The 25,465-nt window shown below is 38.0% G+C and overlaps 1 protein-coding gene across 1 annotated transcript in view; it reads right to left on the minus strand.

Annotated features, from left to right (window-relative positions):
• The window catches only part of rxfp2b (relaxin family peptide receptor 2b), a 104,692-nt gene that overhangs the window by 68,355 nt on the left and 10,872 nt on the right, over positions 1 to 25,465 (minus strand). The window contains 6 exon segments of the mRNA XM_036565254.1: positions 1,927 to 1,998; positions 6,791 to 6,862; positions 11,157 to 11,228; positions 17,072 to 17,177; positions 17,458 to 17,535; positions 20,779 to 20,922. Coding sequence (XP_036421147.1) covers positions 1,927 to 1,998; positions 6,791 to 6,862; positions 11,157 to 11,228; positions 17,072 to 17,177; positions 17,458 to 17,535; positions 20,779 to 20,922 — 544 coding nt within the window.

Raw genomic sequence — 25,465 nt, forward strand, 5'->3', positions numbered from 1 at the left:
TTATAATGCCTTATGAATGCATTATAACATGTCATGAATGTGTTTATAGATGCTTACAAAGGTGACATTCATAGAAAGTGTTACCAAAAGTTTTTCTTGCTTCAAAAAGTTTTTAAATGTAGGCTATGGAAAAGGAAATTGTCAGCAATATTCCACGAATGTCGACAAAACTTTTTGTTCATACAAGATTGTTTATCAATACTTTAAATGCTGCAAAATCCTTCATTCATTTTTTTCATTAAGTGTAACATTTACTCTTACATTTAGCATCATATTACAGATTTCCCCCCAGATTTGCCAGAAAAGCATACAGCCTTTCTAAATGGAAAATGCTCAACCAGCTCTATAATAAAAAAATAATATTATTTTAAATAAATACATAAATATATAACAAATCCTCATTAGCAGGTTATGAGGAAGTCAGGAAAGCCAAAAGGAACAGAAGTTAAAACATATCCAAAATTTGAAATGTAAACATGCCAAACTTTTTTTTATCGATAAACCAAAAAAATGTTTTTTGGCACCACTTTAAAATAAGACTAAAAATAAAATAAGACTGGTTATTAATTAGGTCATAAAGACCCTAAAATCATTAATAAGCAGTTAGAACACATAAATGAAGAGAGCAACAGTGACCTCCTGTTTGCCAAATAGTGAACCCGCATTCATTTATACTGTTAAACCTCAGATTTTGATGTTTAGTGATCTTACTTTTTTTCTTCTCTGTCAGTCAGCATTAAACCTGTTTCATCACATACTCATATTCAATACTTTACCCCTTTTTTATTATTGTGTTATAGATTATGAATGATTTTTAAAGTGTTTACAACTCAACAAATAATCAAACTAATTTTGAACCATTAATAAACACTTAATAAGGGGAGTCTTATTCTAAAGTGGTACTTGTTTTTTTAGTGGGAAATGATGTCATTACAAAATTGTCATCACCAAAAGACCAGTTAATGGAAATAACCTGCTCGTCAGCAAAAAGCAGTGAATAAGTGGATGTCCTCTACAAGGATTAAACAGAAATATGTATCATATTGGAAAAACATAAATCATAGAATATAAAATGTGCCATAACTTTGGCACAGTCCACATTTTATGTTTTTTTTTCACCTAATAAGTTAAATTCTTAAAATAAACAGTAAATATGCATTAAAATGTGCATTTTCTTTCTAACTTACTTTCACATAGAAAATCATCAAAACTTGGGAATTGACCAGGGGTGCCCAGACTTTTGCATCTTTAAAATAGAACTACTCTTCACTTCATCTTCTGCACTCTACCTACTGACCCTTGAGACATACACTGTGTGTACAAAAGTATTCAGACCCCCACTTCTAGTAAATTCAGTTCCTTGAAGGTGCACCTACTGCTGACACAGCTTATATAATCTCTATGTTAAAGCAATGACCAATAGAATCGGATGCTCTGGTGCAGCTGCCCATGATTCACCACACCTAATGCAAAACCTTAGCTAGAAGAGTAAAAAGCCCCCCAGCACTGGACTGTGGAGCAGTGGAACTACACTCTCTGGAGTTATGGAGCTCCATCCAATACCTTTGGGATGAACTGAGGTGATTCAGAACCAACCATCTAACATCAGTACCTGACCTCACTGATGCACTTATGGCTGAATACATTCAAATCCTCACAGCAATGTTCCAACATCTAGTGTGAAGCCTTCTCAGAAGAGCAGAGGTGGTTACTGCAGCAAAGGGGGACAAATTCCCTATTACGACCCTTAATTTCAGAAGAGATGAGGGATGAGTAGGTGTCTGTCGGTCAGTCCCAGGTCTTGTAAAGGTCCCTCATGAACACTGCTCACTGGAACAGCTTCAGTAAATGCTGATGGTGGTGCTGGAGCTGAGTGGCCCTATTGTGGGTGAAGCTGAATGTAAATATACAGCAGGTTTTACTCACAGCCAGTTGAGTTGGTGGAGGTCAGCGAAGACTCCAGGTTTTAACACAGAGATGCAGTTCTGGCTCAGAGATCTGGAACAGAAGGCAAACTATAGTACAAACCTTCACAAACACGACTCTATTATACCCTGTTCATACAGATACAGTCATGCAGATCTCTCTCTCACTCCGCTCTCTCTTCCTCCTTCTCTATTTCTCGGGCTCTCTCTCTCAATCTTTTTTTCTGCTTTTCTCTTTTTTTTCTCTCTTCTCTTTTTCCGCATCACTTTCTCTTTCTCTTGTTTTTAGCTCCTCTCTCTCTGTTTCTCTTTGCTAACTCTCTCTCCTCTCTCTATTCTCTCTTTGTTTTTCTCTTCTCTCTTTCTTTGCTCCCTCTCGCTCTCTGTTGTCTCTCTCTGTCTCCACTTCCATTCAGTACTTTATTGGCATGACATGAGTTTCAAATGAAAATTTTGAAAATGTAAGATTTTCTATTTATGCATCTCTCATTCTTTCTCTCTCTCTCTCTCTCTCTCTCTCTCTCTCTCTCTGTATCTGTCTGCCTCTTGCCCTTTCTCTCTTCCTGTCTTTTCCTCTTTCTTTTTTTCTCCCCTTTCCTTTCTTTCTTTGTCCCTACTTCCCTCTCGTTTTTTCTTTTTCTCTTAATCTCTGTCTCTCTCTGTCTGTCTCTTGCCCTTTCTCTCTCCCTCTGTCTATCTCTCTTTTCTTTTCTTTCATTCTTTCTTTATTTCCTTCACCTACTTCCCTCTCATTTTTCTTTCTTTCTCTCTTTACCTCTCTTTCTCTCTCTCTCTTTTTCTCTTTCTTTCACATCTTTTCTCTTTGTCCCTACTTCCCTCTTATTTTCTTTCTTTCTTTCTTTTTCCTTGACTCTACTTCCCTCTCATTTTCTTTCTTTCTCTCTTTACCTCTCTCTCTCTTTCTCTCTCTGTCTTTCTTTCTCTTTCTTTCACATCCCTTTATTTGTCCATACTTCCCTCTCATTTTCTTTCTTTCTTTCTTTCTTTCTTTCTTTCTTTCTTTCTTTCTTTTCTTTTCTTTTCTTTCTCTCTCTCTCTCTCTCTCTCTCTCTCTCTCTCTCTCTCTCTCTCTCTCTCTTTCTCTCTCTCTCTCTCTCTAACGTGTTTTGAAAATGCACACAAAAAAAAAGTTTTACACTTTGACAAAGTGGAACAGTTCAAATATTTCTGAAGCTGAAACGTGAAAAAGAGTGATGGAAAAGGGTTTTTCAAATAAAAGATGATGTATTGAGAGCGGTCTGGTAAAATTGCCTTCCCAGATGCAAGGTGGATGTCGTTGGGGTGGCATGGAGACTTCAGCCCTCATTAGGCAGGCCGCTGCAAATAACACGGCCATAAAAGATGGCAAATCGAGTTAAATCTCTCCATCCTCCTCATTTCGATGCAGCCCCTAAACATTACTGAACACGTCATCTAAAGTTCCTTCGTGTAACTCTAGCGGATGGAAACACTTCATTCGCTTTTTCTCTGCCGAAATTTCGTAAATCTCTGTTATTCACTTTCTTTCCTACTTTCCTCTTGTTTTATTTCCTTCTCTCTTTATCTCTCTCTTTCTCTCTGTCTATCTGTCTCTTGCCCTTTCGCACACCTCTCTCTGTTTCTTCTCTTTTCCTCTCTCTCTGTCTTTCTCTCCTTCCCTCTTTTTCTTTGTCCTTACTACCCTCTCATTTTCTTTCTTTCTCTCTTTATGCCTCTTTCTCCATCTCTCTCTCTTTCTCTCTCTCTCTCTCTCTCTGTTTCTCTCCCTTTCACTTGCCTTCTTTTTTCTCTGTATTTTCTCTTGCCTCCTCTCTTTCCCCCTTCTTTCTTTCTCTGTCTCTCATCTTTGTTCTTTTTCTTCCTCTCCTCCCTCTACTTCTCTCTCTCTCTCTCACTCTTTTCTTTTATCTATCGGGAGCAGATGAGTGGATTTGAGCGTATGGTCCTGACAGATGTAGAGGAGAACAGCCTCCTTCAGTTAGAAAGGCCTGAGGGGATGAACTGCTCATGATTTGAGTTTGAGAGGCACAAATCCTCCAGCTCCAGATCACAGCAGAGATGAGTTCCACAGCACTCAGTGGATCAGTAGCTTACAAGAGGTATAATAAGAAAATAAAGGTCCAACACCCACTCGATAACATTACAGACACACACTGCAGTGTTCTACCTCACAAATAATGTCTATAATAATGTTTTCTGTGTAACTGTATCATTTCACTGAGTAATGGTTCTGTAGAAACAACACCCTCTACATTATGGCTTCACCTTCTGAGTTTTAGGGAACTACTGAACACATCGAACACGTCTGGAATTAAAATCTAATTCCAGACTGAATTTGAGGACACTACAATCTCCCACAGCGCACCTGTGATTTCTAGAGAACACTGTAGATCTCTACATTAAGCCGGGGTCACACTACACAATCGTTACCGCAATTCAGCCCCAATTCTCAGTCTGGCTGGGTCTGAGCTCGTCGACTCTAGTCTGCAGATTTTTGGGTCAGTCGGAGTCAGTTGGAGAGAGAATCGAGTAGTGTTTGAGGCGCGCAGACTCAGATTTTTGGCTTCCCGCTCGCGTTTCAGACCAGTCAGAGTTTATCAAACATGTTTGATTTTTTCGACCCAACTCTGAGTGAAATCTAGTGTAAACTGGTCAACGACTCAATCTGAACGGATTCCTGCAACAGCCAATGAAAACAGAGAGCGCGATAGAAGAACATACAGCAACCAAACAAAGAACAATGGCAAAAAAGTCACTCACATGTGGAGCGAAGCCTTTTAGTGAGCTGAGTTTAAGGCACAAGCACAATTGAGATTATGTCCATTTAAAACTCTAAAAAATACCACACTGATCACATTCTTTAATCCATGACCCTCAATTTAAAAAGCTGACCTGCTGCTATTTTACTGTGTCAGTGCAAACAGCAGTAAAAACAGCAGGAGCAGCTCCACAGTTGTTTATTTGGGTCCCCTAGTAACGTGAGAGTTTGCGTGAGTTCACGTGAGTTCAGTGAGCTCCGTTTAGACCAACAGCAGCTTTAAAGTCGAGTAGTGTGTGATGTCCAGTCATTTAGTGTGTGATCCCTAATATTTCAGTCGCCCAAAAGAATCAGTAAAAAACAGTCAGATAGTGTGAGATTCCCAGTCGTTTTATAATCTGTTAAGACTTTAAAAGTCATGTTGTGTGCCCAAGGCTTGAGTCTGAGCTGGTCGGCTCAAGTCTGTGGATTTTTGGAGCAGTCAGAGTCGACAGTTGGAGAGAGAGTCGAGTCGCGTATGAGGGGGACAGACTCAGATTTTTGGTCTCCCGATCGTGTATCAGACCAGTGGGAGTATATCAGACATGTTTGATTTTTTTGACCTTTGATCTGAGCGTAATCTAGTAGTGTATTTTGGTCAACGGCCCAATCTGAATGGATTCCTGCAGCAGCCAATAAAAACTGAGAGTGTGAAAAAAGAAAATACAGCAAGTCAACAAAGAAAAATGGAGAAAAGGTCACTGACATGCGGAGCGAAGCTTTTTAGTGAGCTGAGTTTAATAAGGCATGAGCACAATCGAGTTTATGTACATTTAAAGCCTTAAAAGCACCAAACTGATCAATTTTTTAAAAAGCGGACCTGCTGCATCTTTACTGCGTCAGCACAAATGGGAAAAAAGTTGGCAGCAGCAGAGAGCTGCTCTACATTTGTTTATCTACATCTACCAGTAAAAGAATAATAAAAATAAAATATTGTAGTGCGGTAGAGTGAGTATTACACCTTCATTCCCGTAATAGTCATTTTATTTATTTATTTATTTATGGTTTTTTAAGCTTTTCTTTTTTTATTGATTATTTTACAGTCCCTTAATTTCTAGCTGTTAACCAGATAAGCGTGATGTATAAAATCCAAAGTTGCAGGTAATTATCTTGAGTAAGTTCCAGGGCAGTATAACTAAATTATACTGAAATGCAAACAGGTTGTTAATATTAGCTGAGTATGTATGTGTATGTACAATGTCCACGTTACCGTGTAGTTATTTTGGGTAAAAAGTATGACATAAAAAGACATACATGCATGTCCTCAGTGCACAAAACTATTTGTACATGCATGAAGTACAAATAGTTTTACAGTATGTACCTCTTTATTACCTATAGATAATAAAATACTTCATGAAACTGAATCTAGGCTATAAAAGAAAATCTCTGCATTTTGCACTGTCAATCTATTACATATGACTTATCCAGTACATGGAGACATTTCTGATGTACTTGCTGCTTAATTGTGAGATCAATGTGACATTGTGTTTGTACTTACCACCTTGTTACTCCAAATATTTGTGAGACATTTTACTATGTACCTCATCAGCTAGAACTGTTAGTCATTTCAGTGTAATTTAGTTTGACTGTCTTGGTATTATAAGTATTATGAAGACTGTAGCTCAGACTTACGTGCTAAATAACCTGGAACTTTGAGGACTGTGAAAGAAAGGGTTACTGACGCATCATCTTTTCTTTTTTGTCTGTCTTAGCTTTTGAAAGAATTCTGATATTAATTTCAAATCACTGCAGTCCTCTGTGGAGTAATATGCCACACAATCCTTTGAGCGGAAGCACAAAACATATGCTGTTTTGAGATTTAAAATCTAGTCCTTTTTTCTGGCAGCTGAGAGCTGATCAGGCTTTACATAATAGCAGCTCACAGAATCAATAAAAGAGCTTCTAAGAACATTTTATTGGATTCTTATTATAGATATAAAACAGCCAGTTATATTTTTATTACTGAATACAGCTCATCCTCAAGGTCTCTATGAAACTGCACTCAAAAGCATCAGCCTTCAGCGCCAGGAAGGCAGTCAAGTGGTTCTGAAGTTCAAAATGTACTCACAGTTTCTGCAGTTTGAATAGTCCACTAAAAGCCTGGCTAGACACAGAGCTTATGCAGTTATCCTGAAGAAACCTGAAACACAAACATACGGAGAACAGGACACATGAGCTACACACAAGAGTTCATATGCAACCACAACACGTTTAAAGACATTTCTTTTGAAAGTTTATGAAGAATGTTTGATTTCCATTGTTTTTCAATTAAGAAACAATGGTAACACTTTTTGGAGGCTACCTACATAAAGACTTCATAAGACATACATAAGCATTGTATAACATATTTGTAAACAAATACTTGAAAACTTTAACCAGCTTATGCCAGACGACAAAAAGTTTATGAAGTAAATGACACTGCAGCAACATAAGGGGCCTTAAACCAAAGTAATAGACATGTGTTCGGTTTATAACATTGTCATAAACATCATTTCAAAGTAATAGAACGTATAAGGCAGATGCCGAGAAAGTATCACATACTAAGTCTTTTCAGTAACTCTGTATTTGAAGGCTACCTGCATAGTGATTTCATAACACATCTATAAGCCTTGAATAACTTATATATAAACCAGTATTTGAATACATGGACCACTCTATTGAATTACTTCAATCTGTAAAACAGTAAAACTACTTGAAAAAAAAAAAACAGTGAAGCATTCAGACCTGAGATATTTAAAAGGATTATGTTATGATCTATTTAAACCCAAGGCATTAATTGAGATAGTAATAAGCTAGTAATAGAGCATATATTTACACTTCTGAAGATAACATGTCATTTTGTCTGTGTTTCTTCAGTGCAATTCAAATGCATTATGCAGAAACTGACAAATCAGTGGAACTCCACTTTAAAGGTCTTCAGACTGTCTGCTGCTTGGATGCTGATGGATGCTAAGAACTGATGAATCGGCAGGGGTTAACAAAGTTGCGCCCAACTTCACAGCTGCTCTAATGGATGTGAGTGATAAGCTCACTGAAAGTGCAGCAAAATGTAAAGCACGTCAAGGCTAGAGGGGCTAATGAGCTTAAAATGTACATAAATTAACCTTGATTACTGGATGAATGACTTCAGTGATATGTGTATGTGTGTACACTGAGGAGCTTCTTTAACAAGCCCACAGCTAGACAGTCAAAAGTCTCTGCAATGACTCAGAGCGGGCCGTGTGCACTCACTCAGATAGAATATATTGGTAGGAAGTTCGCACTGACTGTCTTGACTGCCTTAGTTATACTTTTTAACTAGTGGCAGGTCAGCGGGAGGTCATTCAGTGCAGTTCAGATATGTGTATCGCACTGGATCAGAAATAGCATTTTCACTGGAATGAAGTAGGATCTCATTTTAAAAGAGAGGCTGGATTTACACGCCAGGAGGGAAATGAATAATACTCCATTAGCATAGTCATGATAAATCTCCCTGCACTCTGAGGACCAGGAAGTTAATTATGTATGGAGAAGGAAATTAATCCATTGCTGACTTTTCTACTCCGTTGTTTCTTTTGTTTACTCAAAGATGTTCAATACAATGAGCTGACCTCTGCAGGCACACCGCTTTCGACCCTCAATACGTTTGCTCACTGTATGAGAATGCTGCCTAGACATTGGCGTCCTGCTGTTTTAGAAAATGAAACAAGCCTGTGCAAGTTTGTGATCGCTCCATGCTGATCAGACTGCTAGAGATTATGTTAATTAGTCTAGTCTGTCCACTAAAAAGAAGCAGAGAGTGGCCTGGCATGGGCTAAGGAGCTAATCAACAACCTGTTCTTATAACAAGAGGGCTACTATGCTACTAACCATCACCATTACCAGGGAGCTATGATGTTCATCCAGGACAAATGCTCACTGATCGATTGATTGATTGACTGGGGAACTGTTAGAAGAAGAGGCTGTAAGATATTCTTACATGTGCCGGCATATCAAATTAGATGTTTCTTGGTGTTTCTATTAATGTCTCTGTGACAATACAGCGCAGAAATACGGTTCAAATATATCCGTAGCGTCTGCCTTTTCGATTCCATCTTATCGCTGGATCGTACATGACTCACATCCAGAGTTACGAGCCAATGAAGACAAGCTGACACACACTCCATCTGCTGCTCACTGTGTGTAACTATTTTGCTTGAAACTGACCAATCGACACTCAAGAAATCACTAAGGCCTTACTCATCATGTCGTAAACCTTTCTTTTTTCGTTCAGTTGCATCTGACACAGATGTGAATTGGTGTATAAAATTTGCAGTCGCTGAAGTTGCTGCAGCGGTTTTGGAAAGTAGCGATGAGGTGAACGTTTACCTACGATTTTATCTATACATTCCACTAATTTTTCGAACTTAAGACTTTGAGAAACCCATTTCAAGCACCAGAACAATTTGCCCACATAAGTAAAGCTATGTTTTCACAAGAGCCATTAACAATTTCAAAAAGACTTCAATTTTTTGGCTTTAAGGCTGAACTATCTTTTAACCATTGATAAATTCACAATATACAAATAATGTAGTACTCAGCAACTAGTTAATGGTTTAAATCAGATTTAACAAATGGACAGCTCTTGCTTCCCCTGGGAAATCATTCATCAAAAAAATGAACATTCCTTGTGGAGTCCCACAGGGTTCAATTTTAGGGCCTTTGTTTTTTAGCATTTGAGAGGTTTTGCTAAAGTTCAGACTTTTTTTCTCTTTTTTTCTACTTTCAAACACTTAAAATCCCAGGTTTATCACAAACCAAAACTCTTAATTCAACTACCCAGACTTCAGTGCAAGCTTGCTGAGCTGTTCTTAGGTTATAGATGTGTGTAATAAAACTTTGGGCCCAGATTTAGATTAGATTTTGCCACACATTGATGCTTCAGCTACCCCGGGCCAGTACAATGAAATATGTATAACCAAGCATATAATAGAACCTTTTCTAATCCATAGAAGCAGCAAATCTGGAAGGAAGCATCTCATGTGGTATCAGAGAGCTGCAGGCCAGCTCTACCCATCAGAATGTTTCAAGTTAATGGTCAATATCAGATTTCTAATTAGAAGTGAAAAAGATTTTGCATTTTGGCATTTAAAACAGCTGATCCCCTTCACTGCACATATTTACATATTCATATTCAGAGAGTGGGTTATGGATTATTACGATGAAATGCATTTTCTCCATCTAATTCAAAGCAGCCGAAACCAAAGTTTAAACAAGACTAGGCAAGCCTAGTTTTGCCGGACCACCAGGCCTCACAATCTCTACTCTGCACATTTGGGTAAACAATGCCAAGGGTGAAGCAGCAATTTTAAAAGTGTGGGGGATACAGTTATCAGTGGATGACACCCCTGAAACCCCACACCCCACATTTGTTTTTACAATCAAGCCAGTTTGTGTGCTTGGGGCAATGATATACAAACATAGCCCACAGGGAAGTTAACCAGCTCATATATAATCCACAATAAGCCTTTCAAAGTTTTTAGCTAGACACTCAATCTGCTCCAAGAATGCAAAACTATGGTTATGCTCCAAAACAAGAAGCTGGCCCCTCACAAATTACTACTTCTCTCAAACTGTAATGGGATCACTTTACCTATTAATTTCAGGGAAAAGTTATCTCACAATTCTCGTTACTTTACATCTATGTTACTTTCTAAACCCCATAAAATATCTGAAATAATTTTAATTAGCAAATCTCACATCATTTAAAAGGCATCTCACCATCTCATAGGCTAAATCCAGTGTGAAAAAGTGAGAAGTAAAGCAATTAGCTGGCCGCTGGGGGGGGTGGGGGAGTGATCGTTTAAACAGGGAATTAAGTATTAACTACTATTTGTTAAAAGTTCACTTAAATTGCAAATAATGGGGTGCTTAGTTTGAATAACTTTTTGTGTGCCATTGCAGATAAAAAGTTATAAAGAACGTTTTCTCACTGATTTTCAAATACGTTGTGTTCACAAATTTGAACATGAGAATGATAAATGCCCATAAAACTCTGCACGTTACGCTACGTGTTCTTTTTCCATTCGTTTCCTGCAGCTCACTCTCAGCTAATGCCAATTTAACATGCTCATTTGTCTAAAAAAGGGCTGACAAGGAGCCACTAGACTTCCCCCAGGTTGTGCTAAACTTTCTGTCAGCTTGCGGCAACCTACAGCATAATATTTTAAGCAAGGACACGCCTTCAAGAAACACAAGCTGTGTGTCATGAGAAGCTGGCACCCAAACCTTCTTCTGTTGGATGAATGGTGGTTGGCAGGCTAACTTAGAAGACATTACTGCCACCTACTGAGGGCTAGCTACACTCCTCCCGCATGTGCATTTCAACAAAGTTCGTCAGTCAGCCAGTCAGTGAGAAACAGCCTCCCAGGCGGTCCAGCGAAAGAAAAAAAATTTAAAACCTTGCTGATACTTACAACCTTTGAAGCTCTGTGTACTTCATGAAGGCATCTTCAGGTAATACTCGAATCTTGTTGCTCTTAAGAGACCTATGTGAAGATAAAAGCAGCAAGAGCCGTTCACAAAGGGCATTCTTGCTTATCTCATAGCACATCACAGTGTTTTTCTACTGGACGGTTCGGCCTTCTCATTTGGAGAGAACTAACAAAGTGGCTTTTTGTCCTCACATGCTTCTCACCATGAGTGGCATAAATCTGAATATCAGTTAATGATCAGAAGACAGAAACCAAGCAAAGAATGATGACGAGCTCCAGACTGCTTAAAGGTTTCACACCAACAGCAGCTTTTCATACTTTCAGCTTCTGCAGTTAGGAAGCTGAGGTATGTTCAGGAAGTCCTTGTGGTTGGTCTTTTCTATATTGTTGGGCTACTTTGTGAGGCTCCAGAGCTGCATGTCAGACAAAATTGTGAGTGTCAATGATTGTGCATGCCCCCAGCACACCTCCCTATTTACCCTTTTTACCTCTGACTTCAGGTGTCAGTATAACTGGGCATTTGACCCATCACTTTTTAAGGCACTGGGGTGATGTGCCTCCTTTATTTTAGTTACATAGAAAAAACTTCAACTTCCCTAAACTGCCACCGACCTAGAATTAAACTCAGTGGCAGAATCAATCTCCATTACAGCCGAGAGGCAGGATATTAGCAAAGTCCGCTGAGCTAAGTCAGAGATATGATAAAGGAGGGCAGTTACTTCTTTTCATCGTATGTTATTATAGCCCTGACATATGCTATAAATAGTCCTAAAAATATTAAGGCCTGCAATCTGCAGAAGTGCCCTAATGGCTCTCTCACAGTAGGGCGTAGGCAGAGGTCAGTTTGTGATGAGGGCATCACCACACTCTTAAAAATGAAAGTTTTTGACTTTTGCTTCTTAGAAAAAAGAAAAATAAAACTAAATAATACCAATACTAATAAAACTTTAGTACTTTAATCATTAGGACTGGGACCACTTTTCAATTTATTGATAATTATTGATAATGGCCATGAAATCCATAGGTAGACTTCATGATCTTTTTCTTTCCATTTTACAACAAGGAGTGTTCTGCGCTCTGATCCATGGTCTAAAACTCCAGTTCTTGTTTTAATTCATTTACAAACCCAGCAGTGAGTCTCTCTATGAGCGGGTGAGGGACAACAGCATTTTTCATTCTTATTTATAGTGTGATGTTTAGTCATTTTGAAGTCTTTCCTCAACTAATTAGTCAGCAGATGTGATTTTTAATGCACTGAAAATTTAGCTCTGATGCACTTTTTTATAAACAATCGTAGGAACAAGACAAACAGGAACAAGAAATGGATTTAACAAGCAGTAACTGCGTTATTATTTTTGTTTTAGCCAGTTCAGCTCAAAGCCACAGACACTGGGTAACAGTCCATTCTGACAAAAAAGTCCTTTACCTACTCATAGAGGAGTTTTGATCTCTGATGTCAAAGACATCATTAGTGTTCATTTGTAAAGCTGTTTACTCCAAAAGTCAGATTTTTGTAAAAGGACATTGGACACTGTCGCCCCCTAATTGCCGGTCCCTAATTTGGACTAATATGGAAAATGTCCTGGATATAATGAATGTTGCTGTAAAACACTTGTGGTCTTAAATGATAAAAATATTAATATTTATTAAGAATTTTGTTCAAATGTATATTTTTTTCCAAAGCGCTTATTATGCTAACCCTATTAATTAAGGCCTTTACACATTTGTGTTATCCCTGTTCCAACTCATCATCTAATCAAACCCTCCCAGAGTTGAAATGCATATGTTAGAGCAGGGAAATCACTAAAATGTGCAGGTCAAAGAACCTCCTGGACCAGGGTTGGGAAGATTTACATAATCACTAAGGCTTTCCTATGATGTCTCTCCAAAGAACCTTGATACATTTACTGTTAAGGATGCAAGATTCAATAAGTTTCAAACTCACAGTCTTAGACTTCATTTCAATGCCAAAGGCCATTCACCACTGAAAAATCTTTTCCCTGTGTAGGTTTACTCTTATAATGATCTGGGAAACCAGCCCAGTATCTCCAAAACTACATATGGTAGATTTTAGAAGCTCTAACCCACCGTAACTTATGACTGCATTCAGCCACAAGAGCATTAGTAAGGTCAGGTAGTGATGTTAGTTCATCAGCTCCATCACTCCAGAGATGGCAGGTCCACTGCTCCACAGCCCAATGTTGAGAGGACTTTATCTTTAGGCCTTAGGCTCATGTGGGGCTGATCCAGAGATTCCCATTCTATTGGAAATGCTTTTCTGTGGAGATTATACAGGCTGCTTGCACAACTGAACACTTGTCTCAGCAATGGGTGTATCTCAAAGTAGCTGAATTCACTAATTAGAAAGGGTGTCTGGATACTTTCAGATACATGGTGTAAACAGCACCTCAGCCAGCAACAGCTGAAACAAGATGATGCTTGCCTTAGCCCAGGGGTCAGCAACCCAAGTGATAAGAAGGTTCATTTTGTCCTTTCCACAAAAATCAAACCACGTCAGAGCCACAACATTTTACATCCATTTTATCATCTTGGCTGTAAATATGTCCCAGTATGTGCTAAAACACAGACTTACTTTGCTCTGCTTTAAGCTTTAGCTCAGCCGCTTTTCTCACATCTCCGCCAGGAAAGTTTTCCGCAAAAGTAGAATAGTTTATTATAAAATGTCTCTCAATGTTCGACTTTTTACGAGGCTGAAGTCGCTTCTCATTTGCCAGCTTCTTGATCGGATTTTCCTGTTCCACCTTAAATGGTGCCTGAGGTGCCAGAACGTAACTGCTGCACCATTTAAGGTGGAATGGGAACAGTCAATCAAGAATCTGGTGAATCACAAGCTGGCTTCAGTTTTTACGACTTTTTAGTGTTTGATAGTTCCTTGTTGCAGATTAAACGTATCAGGAAACCAGCTGGAGTGCTGGCTAGAAATGCAAATGAGTCAGTTCGTCTTCAAATCATCGACGTCTGTCTATTTATATTCTGTCTGTATATAAGTCTGTCTATAAATATTTAAAAATTTGCCTTTCCGTTAGCTACTAGCTAGGCAAGATTGTTGTCTGTGTTGCTATGGTGACCAGCAGTCTGCACACCAACCTTCACGGTTAAAGGGTGACTTAGCAGTTATGTGTTGTGTATGTTAAAATGAACACAAAATCTTTAATTACACACAAAAGCCTGGGACCACCTTTTCATTGATTCAGTTTCCAGTCGAAACGGCTAGTTGTTCATTTTTCAGAAAAAAAAAGCAGAAAACATCATTTAAATGGTAAATTACACAAACGCCTCCAACACTAAGCATCATATCAAATCCATAGGTATTGAATTTGTCCACTCTTCTCTTTTGTGCTCCTACTGCCACTTTCTGTCCTCCCAACAAAAGCTGTTCCCAAAGGAATCAGTGACATGATGTTCCTCTCCAAAAAGACACTATCATCACAAAACCAGACCCTGAAGCATTAAGTGGAGGTGCTGAGGTTGCTACAGCACTCCCTGATTTCAGGATTGCAAGTGTTAAAAATAATAATCGCTAGGGTTAGGATTAGGTTTTGGGTAAGGTTAAAGTTATGGTTAGGATTAGGGCCAGGGTTAGGGTTAGGCTTTGGGTAAGGTTGGGCAAGGTTAGGTTTTGCTTAATGGAAGTAACATATTAACAATACATCTATAAGAGTTTACTTGAATGTATTGAGATGCTTCACTACTGATGTTGTTGATGTGTTACTGATAATCTGTTAAGAGTTTATTAATCATCCACAAAGGACCACTCCAATAAAGTGTTACCTGGAGTTTGTAGTTTTATGTTTTCAAAATCCTGCACTGTTTAAGTGAATTTTCATTATAGTGTGCCAAAAACTGTTACTCAAACACATCAAGGTGCAAAGACAGAAAGTCTATGCTATGCTGAGTCCCAAGGCAGCCTAATACTGTTTTTAAACTTTAAGAATCATCGCATGTAGACGTTAAGTTTATATCTACCGTTATATCTCCCTCTCAGTGTGTATTTCACTGTTAAATCTCAGGAGTAATATAATCGGTTACCGCACCACATTTCAATAATCTGATCTGTCGCCACTCATTTGCATAAAGCTTGTCCAGAATGAGACAGCAGAATGATGATGTGCATCAGTGGTTTAATATATCGGTCATGGCAAGTCACATATAGGCTGTTTAAAATTTCAGCATCCCCACTTAACCCCTGTATAAAATCCCAGGCTTATTACATACTAAGGCTTATTATACAGTAATTACAGAGGCTTTAATGCAAACTGGCTGAGCTATTATAGAAGTATGTAATAAAACTTTGGGCCTGCTGGTGGGCCCTAGCAATTTAAGGGGTTAAAACACCTTCCCACGTCCCTGCAACTAGATATCCAAACTCAATTTAGCTGCCTTTACATCTCTTTCTCATGTGTAAATAAGATAAGTAAATAAGTTCTGAGGAGAATAGATATAAGATAATCCATTTGCATTGTCAAGGAGACAGTCAGGACTCTTAAAAACCACCTTCAAGACCTGGTAGACAACCAAAACTGTCCCCATCAGATTAACAGCACTTAAAGCTTCCATTTTTGAGACAGAGGAGAAAATCAAGCTCCACTCCTGATTTAGGCCTGAAACGATTCACAGGTGTTACTGTCAGAATATTTGAGTGGAGTGGAGAGGCAGATATTTCCATTTCTCGCTCAAAGCGTTCTGTAATCTGTCTGCTCCAACTCTGCTTCACGGTCCTCACTGACTCCTCGCTCACACATCAGACAAACCCTCTCCAGGTCTGCTCCAAATGATTCAATCTTGTGTTATTTATTTTATGCATGGATAAGACACCACACATTTCATTTTATGATTTAAACAGTGGTCCAATCACAAGCCAGAAAATTACCAAGGGTAAACATGTGTATATGCTTTTAACACCATCTTCATCATTCACACAGAAAACTGGATTAGACTAGACTAAACATCTGTAATATCTGTAGAACTCTGTTGTGATCAGTGAGAATTTCCAGTATATAAATTTGCTGAACAGCTCCGTTGCGAAGATGCTGTGTATGAACGGCCAAAGCATTCAAGCTATAGCAGTCAAGGTGCTGGATCACTCATGTCACACAGAGGTAGTCAATGTGGAAAAAGGGAAAAGTAACACCGGCACTCCGACTTTCTGAAAAGTTGCTCCACGCTTCAGGCAAAATCATGCTGCTCCACTCCCCACTCCGCACCACTCACATACTCTGGTTTCTGTCCATCCTTCCATTGTGAGAAGACAACTCAACACTATGAGTCTGAAAGGATGTTTAGCTGTTAAGAATCCCTGACTGACAAAAGGAAATAGACAAAAAAGAAGCGAATCAAATTTGCAAGTCAAACAAAGAAGCTCTTAGGACAACGGACTGACCATAACAGAGTCCAGATCTCAACATCACTGAACATGTTACTTTGATCATGACAACCAAAAATGCAATCAATTCCTAAGGCTGAACTTTTGAGGTGTGGAAAAATATCCCTGCAGATTTCTTTGAATTACTGAAAGCAAGTCTCCTGAAAAGAATGGAAGGACACACTAAATACTAGGAAAAAAGATACTACATTTATTTGTTGATGACTGGAAATGAATTTTGACTGGAAATTCAAAGATTGACTTTTTCACAGGACTGATATGTTCAAAAAATAACACTGTTTCAAATGCTGTTTTGTAATTGTAGCACTGTCAGGGAACATGGTCAGCATTGTGGGTGCACAGCTTTTGAAGCCTGTCAAGTTACCGTGATCCCTGATTAAGGCTTTCAGTTTAAACTAATCACAACTTCAGTAAGTGGAAAAGTCAGGAGGCAGGCTTGCTGTTTCAGCATCTACATGCAGATTAACACTAAGTGACAGTGAAGGGTACATACAGGGACGTAACATTAGCTGACACATGTGGGATGGAACTCAAACCGATGCGCACACATTGGAGCTCCATCTCAGTGCACTGGCAGCCGTCTGGGTATAACTGCAGAACTGAGAGAGATAAAAAGAGAGTGAGAGAGAGAGAGAGAGAGAGAGAGAGAGAGAGAGAGAGAGAAGGAAAGACAGAATGATTAAACTGAATTTTAAATTTCACATATCCACAATATTATACGCAGCAATTTAATTGCATATTCTATACAGGCTTAGATGCCTCCAGCTTCCAACTATATTAGGTGACCCAGAACTGATCCCTCGCATTTTCCTAAAGAGTTTAATGCTGCTCTTCACTCCCTCTGCTGCCACTAGGTAAAACAGATTAGTGTGTACTTACAGCAGTCTGTCGACTGCTCTGCTGGGAAGGATCTCTTAATAGTCCTGTCAAAAAAGTCAGCCCAACCACTGTTATCGCCTGGGGGTGGGCAAAGAGAGGATTAGCAGTCAGGTGCAGGGAATTCAAACTGTACAAGCAAAGGAAACCACACACTTACACCCACACACAGAATAAAAAACAGCTAAGCATGCTTTTTCAACACAATACATGTGTATTAATAAAGGGGAATTTCACTGATTTTATAAAACTTCTGCACAGTTGATTTCATAAGATGTAAAGTCATTCAGTGCAATTTGATGTAAAATGTACAATACTGGAGACATTCAACAAGTCATCACTGGTCTTATTGGTGGAGATAAGAACCAGACATCTAAAGCGTATAATGCCTCTGAAAGCTCCCTCACAGTACCTTAGTGCATGAAACATAGTGTAGACACTGTAACCTCACTGTTCCTGTTAAAAGCTCTATTTCCCATCAAACCACTCTGAATTACTTTGTTTACATCTCAGCTGAATTTAGTGGGGAAAACAGGTGGATTTCCCCTTGAACCCTTTTTCACAGTAGCCAAGAAGTGCAATTTCCATCTCATTTTGACACTCAGCTGAACCACTGCATTCTCTTTCAATAGGATTTATGGAAATGCGCATAATTTACAAAACCAGAAGTGAATTAGATTTCCGTCGCCATAGGAGAGCAATCAAGTTTGTTTAAAGGAATTTTTGTGTCAAATTTTTTTTATATTAATAAAGTTGCATATGTGCTAACAGTTTTATCTCCAGATGGAGAGGAGTGAAAAGTGTTTTCAAAGCAGTGGGGTTCTCACCCCCTTATTGCTCACTAGCAGCTCAGCACAGAGTAATAACATTTCACACATAGAGAGAGAACAGAGTCACGAGACAGTTACAACTTATGAGAAAAAAACTATTTTGTGTGATTATATTAATTAAAACAATATCAGAATGATTTTCAATTCACTGGCAGAGTGATCAGTGATAAGAGGTGCTGCATTTAGTACGGTTACCACAACGTATAGATTACTGTACAAATCTTACTGGTTGCGGACAATATAGAGGTTCATGACAGCAAATGACAAATAATATACATTTAATAAAAGTGCTAAATGTATAGTTAGGTCCATACATACATTGACAAAGTTATATTGGATGTCCAATTAAAATTAAAACTTTCAGCTTTAATATGAGGGTATTTGCCTCCAAATCAGGAAAATGGAGTAGGAATTAGAACCAATTTTTTCATCACCCCCTCCATTTTAGGGGCTTTTTTTTACTCAGTACAATCATGCCACCGTCAAAATCTTTTCCCCCATTTTTTCCGCATCCTGATGGTTGATGTGAGCATTACCTGAAGCTGCTGGCCCAAATCTGCATGATTTCATGCACTGCCCTGCTACCACACAAATGGCTGATTAGATAATTGCATAAGTGAGTAGGTGTGCAGGTGTTCCTAAGTGCTCAGTGAGCGTATATCAGCTAATCAGTTAATGGTTCCAATTCCTCTGTGATTGTAGCCTCTCACTCTTGTTCAAACAGCTGTATTTGAAAGAGAGGGCTACAAATGCAGTTATATTTACACACTGTGCCAGAGTAGGTGGGCTTCAGCCTGCGCTACTACTAATGGCTCAATGCATTTTTCTAGGAAAATGTGTAAGTCTACAATAGTGGCATTAATAATGTATAATAATGTATTGCATAAACAGCCCTAGGTAAAACTTAATAAAGAATTATCTGACTGGTTGCCTTGCTTATAAATGTTGACTTGCTTGCTCACCTATACAGACAAAACCCCAGTTCACTTCTGGTTTTGAAAACCATACACATTTCCAATTAAGTATTTTCTATAGATATTAGAGGAAAAAAATACATAGTTCAACTGAGAGACCTCTATAACAAAGGCAAATTGCATTTTATGGCTACTGTGAATAGAGGTTAAGTTTCACACTGACAACAAGTCTTGATGGAAAATACTTCAGTGTACTAATTGTACATCATTTCTAATTAAATATTGGTTTGGGAGATCATTTTATGTTCCAGTTAACTTCGAAAGTAGAAAATATAAAATAATAATTGGAGCATGTGCAAATGTTTGGACACCTTTTAGTAAAGTCTCAGAACCTAATTAACTTGTTAGGCCTTAATTGACTTATTAAGACTGGTTAGCAGGTCAAGAATTGTCATTAGAAATTGTCAACTTTAGAGTGTAATAAATTCTTTGACTCTCTAAATCTTGTGCCAACACTCAACAACCTTTCGCCTCCTCCAAGCAGCTGGCTGAGGATCTGCAAATAAAGATGCCTAGAAAGCAGTGGAAGATATCATATTTAGCATTTTCCACTCTCCAAAATGTCATTAAGACATGGCAATTAATTGGAACTGTGTAAGTCAAGGCAATATCTGTGAGGCCAAGAAAACTCTCAGACAGAACTGCTCGTATGCTTGTGCGAAAGGCAAAGTAAAACCCCCATATGACAGCAAATGGCCTGAGGAAGGTTTAGCTGGTGGTGCACCTCTCTACTGTGCACAAACACAATGATGATGTGGTCATCACAAGGAAATGTTACCTGTGATGTCATCACTACAGTCAATATCTAAAGTATGTTAAACAAAAGATAAGTCAGAGGCGTTTTTGAAACAAGTGTTGTGGACTGATTGGAACTTGGAAATTGGGTCTCATCAAATACATGTTTGGATGACAAAATGAGCAGCATTTGATGAAAAGCACACCTTGCCAAGTGTTAAGACTGACAGTGCATGCATTATGCCAGTGGTATGGGTAGATGGAAGAATTCCTCTAAATTTTGGAAGCAAATGTGACAGTCAGTCAAGAATCTAAAGCTGAACAGATTCTGGCTTTTACAACAGAACAACAATCCACCATAAACTAGTTCAAGAGCGGCAAGATGAAGGTTGTGGAACGGCTCTCCCAGTTCTCTCACTTCAACATCATTAAACATCTGCAGATTAAATATCCTGTGCAGGTCAGACGGCCCAGGAATACTGCAAAATTAGAAGTGTGCAGCAACAATGAGTGGGTGAAAATTCCTAAAACAAGAACAGAAAGACTCCTAGCTGTCTACAAAAAAGTCTGGAAGCTGTGGTATCTGTAAAAGGGGGTGTTAGTAAGTTCTAAGTTAGTTAGTTAGTTAGTATGGTGTCCAAATATAAAGTAATTGCATTTAGACTTGCAGAAAGTTTTTTACTTCTTTTCATTTTTTAAGAATCAGCTACATACACAGCACAAAAAAGAGCCAGTGTTTAACCCATGTGATGCAGGTGTAATGATGTGTGTGTGTGTGCACTGACCGCAGTGCTCCTCATCAGCTCCGTTTGGGCAGTCCTCCAAGCCATTACAGTGCAGTACCTGAGGCAGACAGATGCTCAGATTTCCACATGGAAACTGTCCGAGCGCACAGACAGACATCGACAGCATGCTGTCCAGTCCTGCGGCTGACAAACACACAAAATGGAACATTCAGATGAAGACATGTCCACTATTGCATCATTTTACATGTGTCCACACTGCTGTCATTTGAAAATGGTGCCATGTGTTCACTGAACATCGTCACTGGATCTCCAAAATGGGAACTTTAATCAATCTTTAAGCAATCATGTCCTAACTTTGTTAACATTTTATTTCAAGGAACACATTTTGGGGTTTGGTAGGGTCTTGTTTTTCTGTTCAATAAAGCCCAAATTAGATGTTTCTGTATATTTATTCACTATGCATAAAGCTTTATTCATTATGACCTGTATTACTATATGACTGGACGTCCGTTATGTGAAAATAACTGATTTGCATAGTTGTAATTATATACAAAATAATGCACATAAAATACTGCTATGAAAATTATTGATTACAAATTATCCCCCAACCTTACATCTTAATAGTGTATATTTGGCAACCTTTTATTTTTATAGGTTGTGGGTAGTGACTTCTGGAGTTTTGCTTTTTTTTCTTGCTGTTTTAAAGCTAATAAAAGTAAAAAATAACTAAAGAAGAGTTTCAGTCATCACTAATTAGCAGCTAAAAGTGCTAAATATATTTTAGCAAGCCAACTTGCATCCCATATTGTCAAGTGAAGATAATTTCATGAACTTTGGTAGTTAACCCATAATATTCCATGTTAGTTTCAATCTATTTTAACAATCAAATGCAGATGAATTGTGAACTTGTATTTCAACATATTTCTTCCTGTCAAAATATCATGAATAGCTTTTGAATTTATAATACATACTGACTTTTTGAAAACTTTAAACCCTTTTAGCCTCTAATTAAAGTTGCTGAACCTTAAAGGAACAAAATGTTGCCAATTATACACTATCAAGATGTAAATGCAGAAAAATAATCCATGCTGAGTAATCTGAATAGCAATGTCTTAAAAAAGTCACTTATTAGTCACTTATTAGTGACTTTTTTACACAGTGAATAAGGCATTTAGTGATTAATTTGGGTTTTGCTGAACAAAGAACAACAGATTAATAAACCCTAATATGTGTATGTTACAATAAAGTGCTAACAAAATTTTTAATGTAAGATAGGATGGTAACACTTTCTATGAAGGTCATGTTTGTAAGCATCTATAAACACATTTATAACATGTTATAATGCATTCATATGGCATTATAAACATGATTATAAACATTTATAAAAATGAATTACACTTTATAGCCATGTTTATTATACATTATGAATTGTTAATATAATGCATTATAAGTAGTGTTGATAACATGTTATACTGTCAGTGCCAAAGAAGTCAGTCCCAGCTTGGAGAGCATAAAGACAAATACCAAGCTAACGGTGGTGTACACTAACTTTCTCATGTTGGGTAAAACACTGATGGCAGCCCTAGTTTAAAATCTGACATTGGAAGCCTGTAATGTGCTGTACTTTGTACGTTGAAGTGTTTCAGTAAATACCTAAACTTGTAGCCTCACTCTCAACACTGGAGGAGGCTTTAGTACAGTACACTTCACTTTACTTAGAGTGGACAAACACAACTTATGAGCTCATAATTTGTTATCATCAGTACTTATAATGTATTATGTGAACGATTCATTATGCATAATAAGCATGGCTATAACGTGTAATGCATTTTTATAAATATTTATAGCCATGTTTATAATGCCTTATGAATGCATTATAACATGTTATGAATGTGTTTATAGATGCTTACAAAGGTAACATTCATAGAAAGTGTTACCCATTTTATTTCATGCAATGCTGGACCATTTATATTTCTCTTTTCAGTATGAAGTGTTCACACAGTGAAAACAACAGCTGTTGCCCTTAAATGAGGTACAAAAAAATAATAATCAAATATTGATGATATACAACCATGACACAAGGAATTATTTACCCAGTACTACAATATAGACAATAAAAATAAGTAAACATTTTTTTTAAAGTAGCCCAAAAATATGTGCATACTTTACAGACTATTACATGTGAATAGATTATTATTGATTATATTAGAATTGACTGCAACATTCGAAAATAGATGCACTGTTAGAAATAAAGATTCTGTTCAGGTACATTTTTCATTTATCAATGTACAAACGATGGAAATGTTCCCTCACAGGAATAACAGTAGTATTAACATCCAATTCTGAACCTTAAATAAGTTTTTCCAGGTGAAAAGTACAGATTTGTACCATTTCATAACCGAATGTTTTAAAACAGAGCAATAAAATAAAAAGCCTGGAGACGAGACGGGGTGTGTGGAGTCAATACAACCTAGAAAATATAATTTCAATGGACTATGGTACAGTTATGTTCCCTGACTAAAGGTACTGAGATGTACCCTTGAGGGTCCCACCCCAGTGACAGTTACATACCTTTTTTTTCTAAGCCTGTGCTGAATCACCAGCATCAGAACAATAAATCACAATGTAGTGATCCATTTTTACCACCTCAAGGGTTATCCAATCAGGACGCTATGAATATAAGAACTATAATACTGATGGATATTCAGACTTTCTTTGTGCAGACATTAGAAAGTTTTAGCGTGTAATGAACATCAATCAAGCACAAAGAAAAAGTAAGGGAAAAAAAGATTAGCAACAGTTTTATTTCACACACATCCTAGAAAGCTGGGAGTAAATGAGCAATTCATGTCAATATAACTATATTTATTGAGTCATTCACCTTCTATGTCTGCTTCACAGTGTTCTATAACCTCTGATGTTAAACGTAACATCATAAATGGTAGGTACTGGCATAAATCGGTAAATTAGGTGACAGTTCAGCTCTGAGGAAGTGTGCCAGTCCTGGATTACATTAGTCCCACCAGGTGTTCTGTACCCTCGTAAACTGACCCTTCACTGGCAACAGACCTACTATTTTAAGGGAAGCAAAAGACTCTACAAGGTCTGTGTTGTATCATGGTTAATACCACAGATCTTATAAGCTACAGAGAAAATGAGATTCCTAACAATCGTGCTAGAGCTGGTTGACCACCAAAACTGCCCCCATCAGATAAACAGCACTTAAGCTTTTATCTGCAAAAGAGAGCAGAAAATCAAGCTCCACTCTTGATTCAGATCTGAAAAAACCCAGGTGGTTTTTATGAGTCTGAAAGGATGTGTAGCTGACAAGAAGCTCTCACTGAGAAAAGAAAGGAGACAAAAAAGAAGAAGAAGAAGAAGCTGCTGGTGTTCTCAGAACAATGGACTGACCACCCCGGAGTCCAGACCTCAATAAACTTCTAAGACTGAACTTTGGAGGTGTGGAAAAACATCTCTGCAGATTTCTTTAAATCTTCTTCTGAAAAATACAAAAATGCACTAAATACTGAACTCGTTGCTGATATATTTAGTTGTCGAGGCTTCTGCTCTAAAAATGGCCATTTTAACTGGAAATAAATAAACAAAGGGATGATCTATGAGTTTCACAGTTTTGTACATTAGTCTAGCGTTTCCCAACCGTAGTGCTGCAGCTCCACTGTGCTTTCCCTGCCTTAACACACCTACTTCAGCTCAGTAGGGGGTTGAAAATGAGCTTATTAGCTGGATCAGTTGTGAGCTGAGAAAACACTAAGATGTGCAGGGCAGGGTGTCTCCAGGACTGCGGTTGGGAAACACTGCAGTTCTCCGCATGCAGGGCTGATTCTTGCCTTGTTTTGGAAGAGAGGATCATTATAGCAGGTCTGTTTTCACACAGGAGAGTTTCCAAACCATGGATTGACTGCATAGTTCCTTATGTTACTTCACAGTGTGCAAAAAGTTTTTAGAAGTTGGCAGACAAAGTTGACATATGGCTGCCATTCATCCAGTGGAAGGCGTGACTGTATGCGATCGTTCTCACTCAAAGTGTTGGAAAACGCTTAGGTATCACTGCTGACCCCTGTTATCTCAGGGATTGATTACTATCTTACAGGTCAGTGGTCTTCCTCACTTAAGGTGCTGAAAAAGATTTGAGTAGAATTGCTTTATGATTTTATTTTCTAGTTCATTGTCCTTTATTAGCATTTATTTTACTGCTTTGATCTCCATGCATAACATAAATCAGCTGAACCGTTCATACACTCGTATGCAAGTATGCACGCCCTTGGTCAAATGAGATTATACTGGTTTTCTAAGTGAAAATAAATATCATATTCTGTACAGAGAACATTTTTAAAATAAACTAAAAAATAAAACAAAACATAATGTGGCCTGTGAAAATGTTGTGGAACATTTTGTATTTCATTTTTTCCAATATGTCAAATTCAAAAAAGGGAAGCCACATTTAAGTGTGTTCTCTGTAGAGGATATGTTCATTACTTTCACAGGGGGTGATACATTTTGAAGACACACCTGTAAAACATGGTTCTTTAAGGGTTCTTTAGTGAAGAAAATGGTTCTATATAGAACTTTTTTGAAAAAGGATCTATATAGCACTAAATATTGTTACGATGTCAGGCTTGTTACAATAGAACTTTTTGGTGCTATACACAACCCTTTTCAAAAAGGTTTTATCTAGAAACATCTACAGCACATTCTCCATCAATCT

This window comes from Colossoma macropomum, unplaced genomic scaffold (assembly GCF_904425465.1).
Source record: "Colossoma macropomum unplaced genomic scaffold, Colossoma_macropomum, whole genome shotgun sequence".
NCBI lineage: Eukaryota > Metazoa > Chordata > Actinopteri > Characiformes > Serrasalmidae > Colossoma > Colossoma macropomum.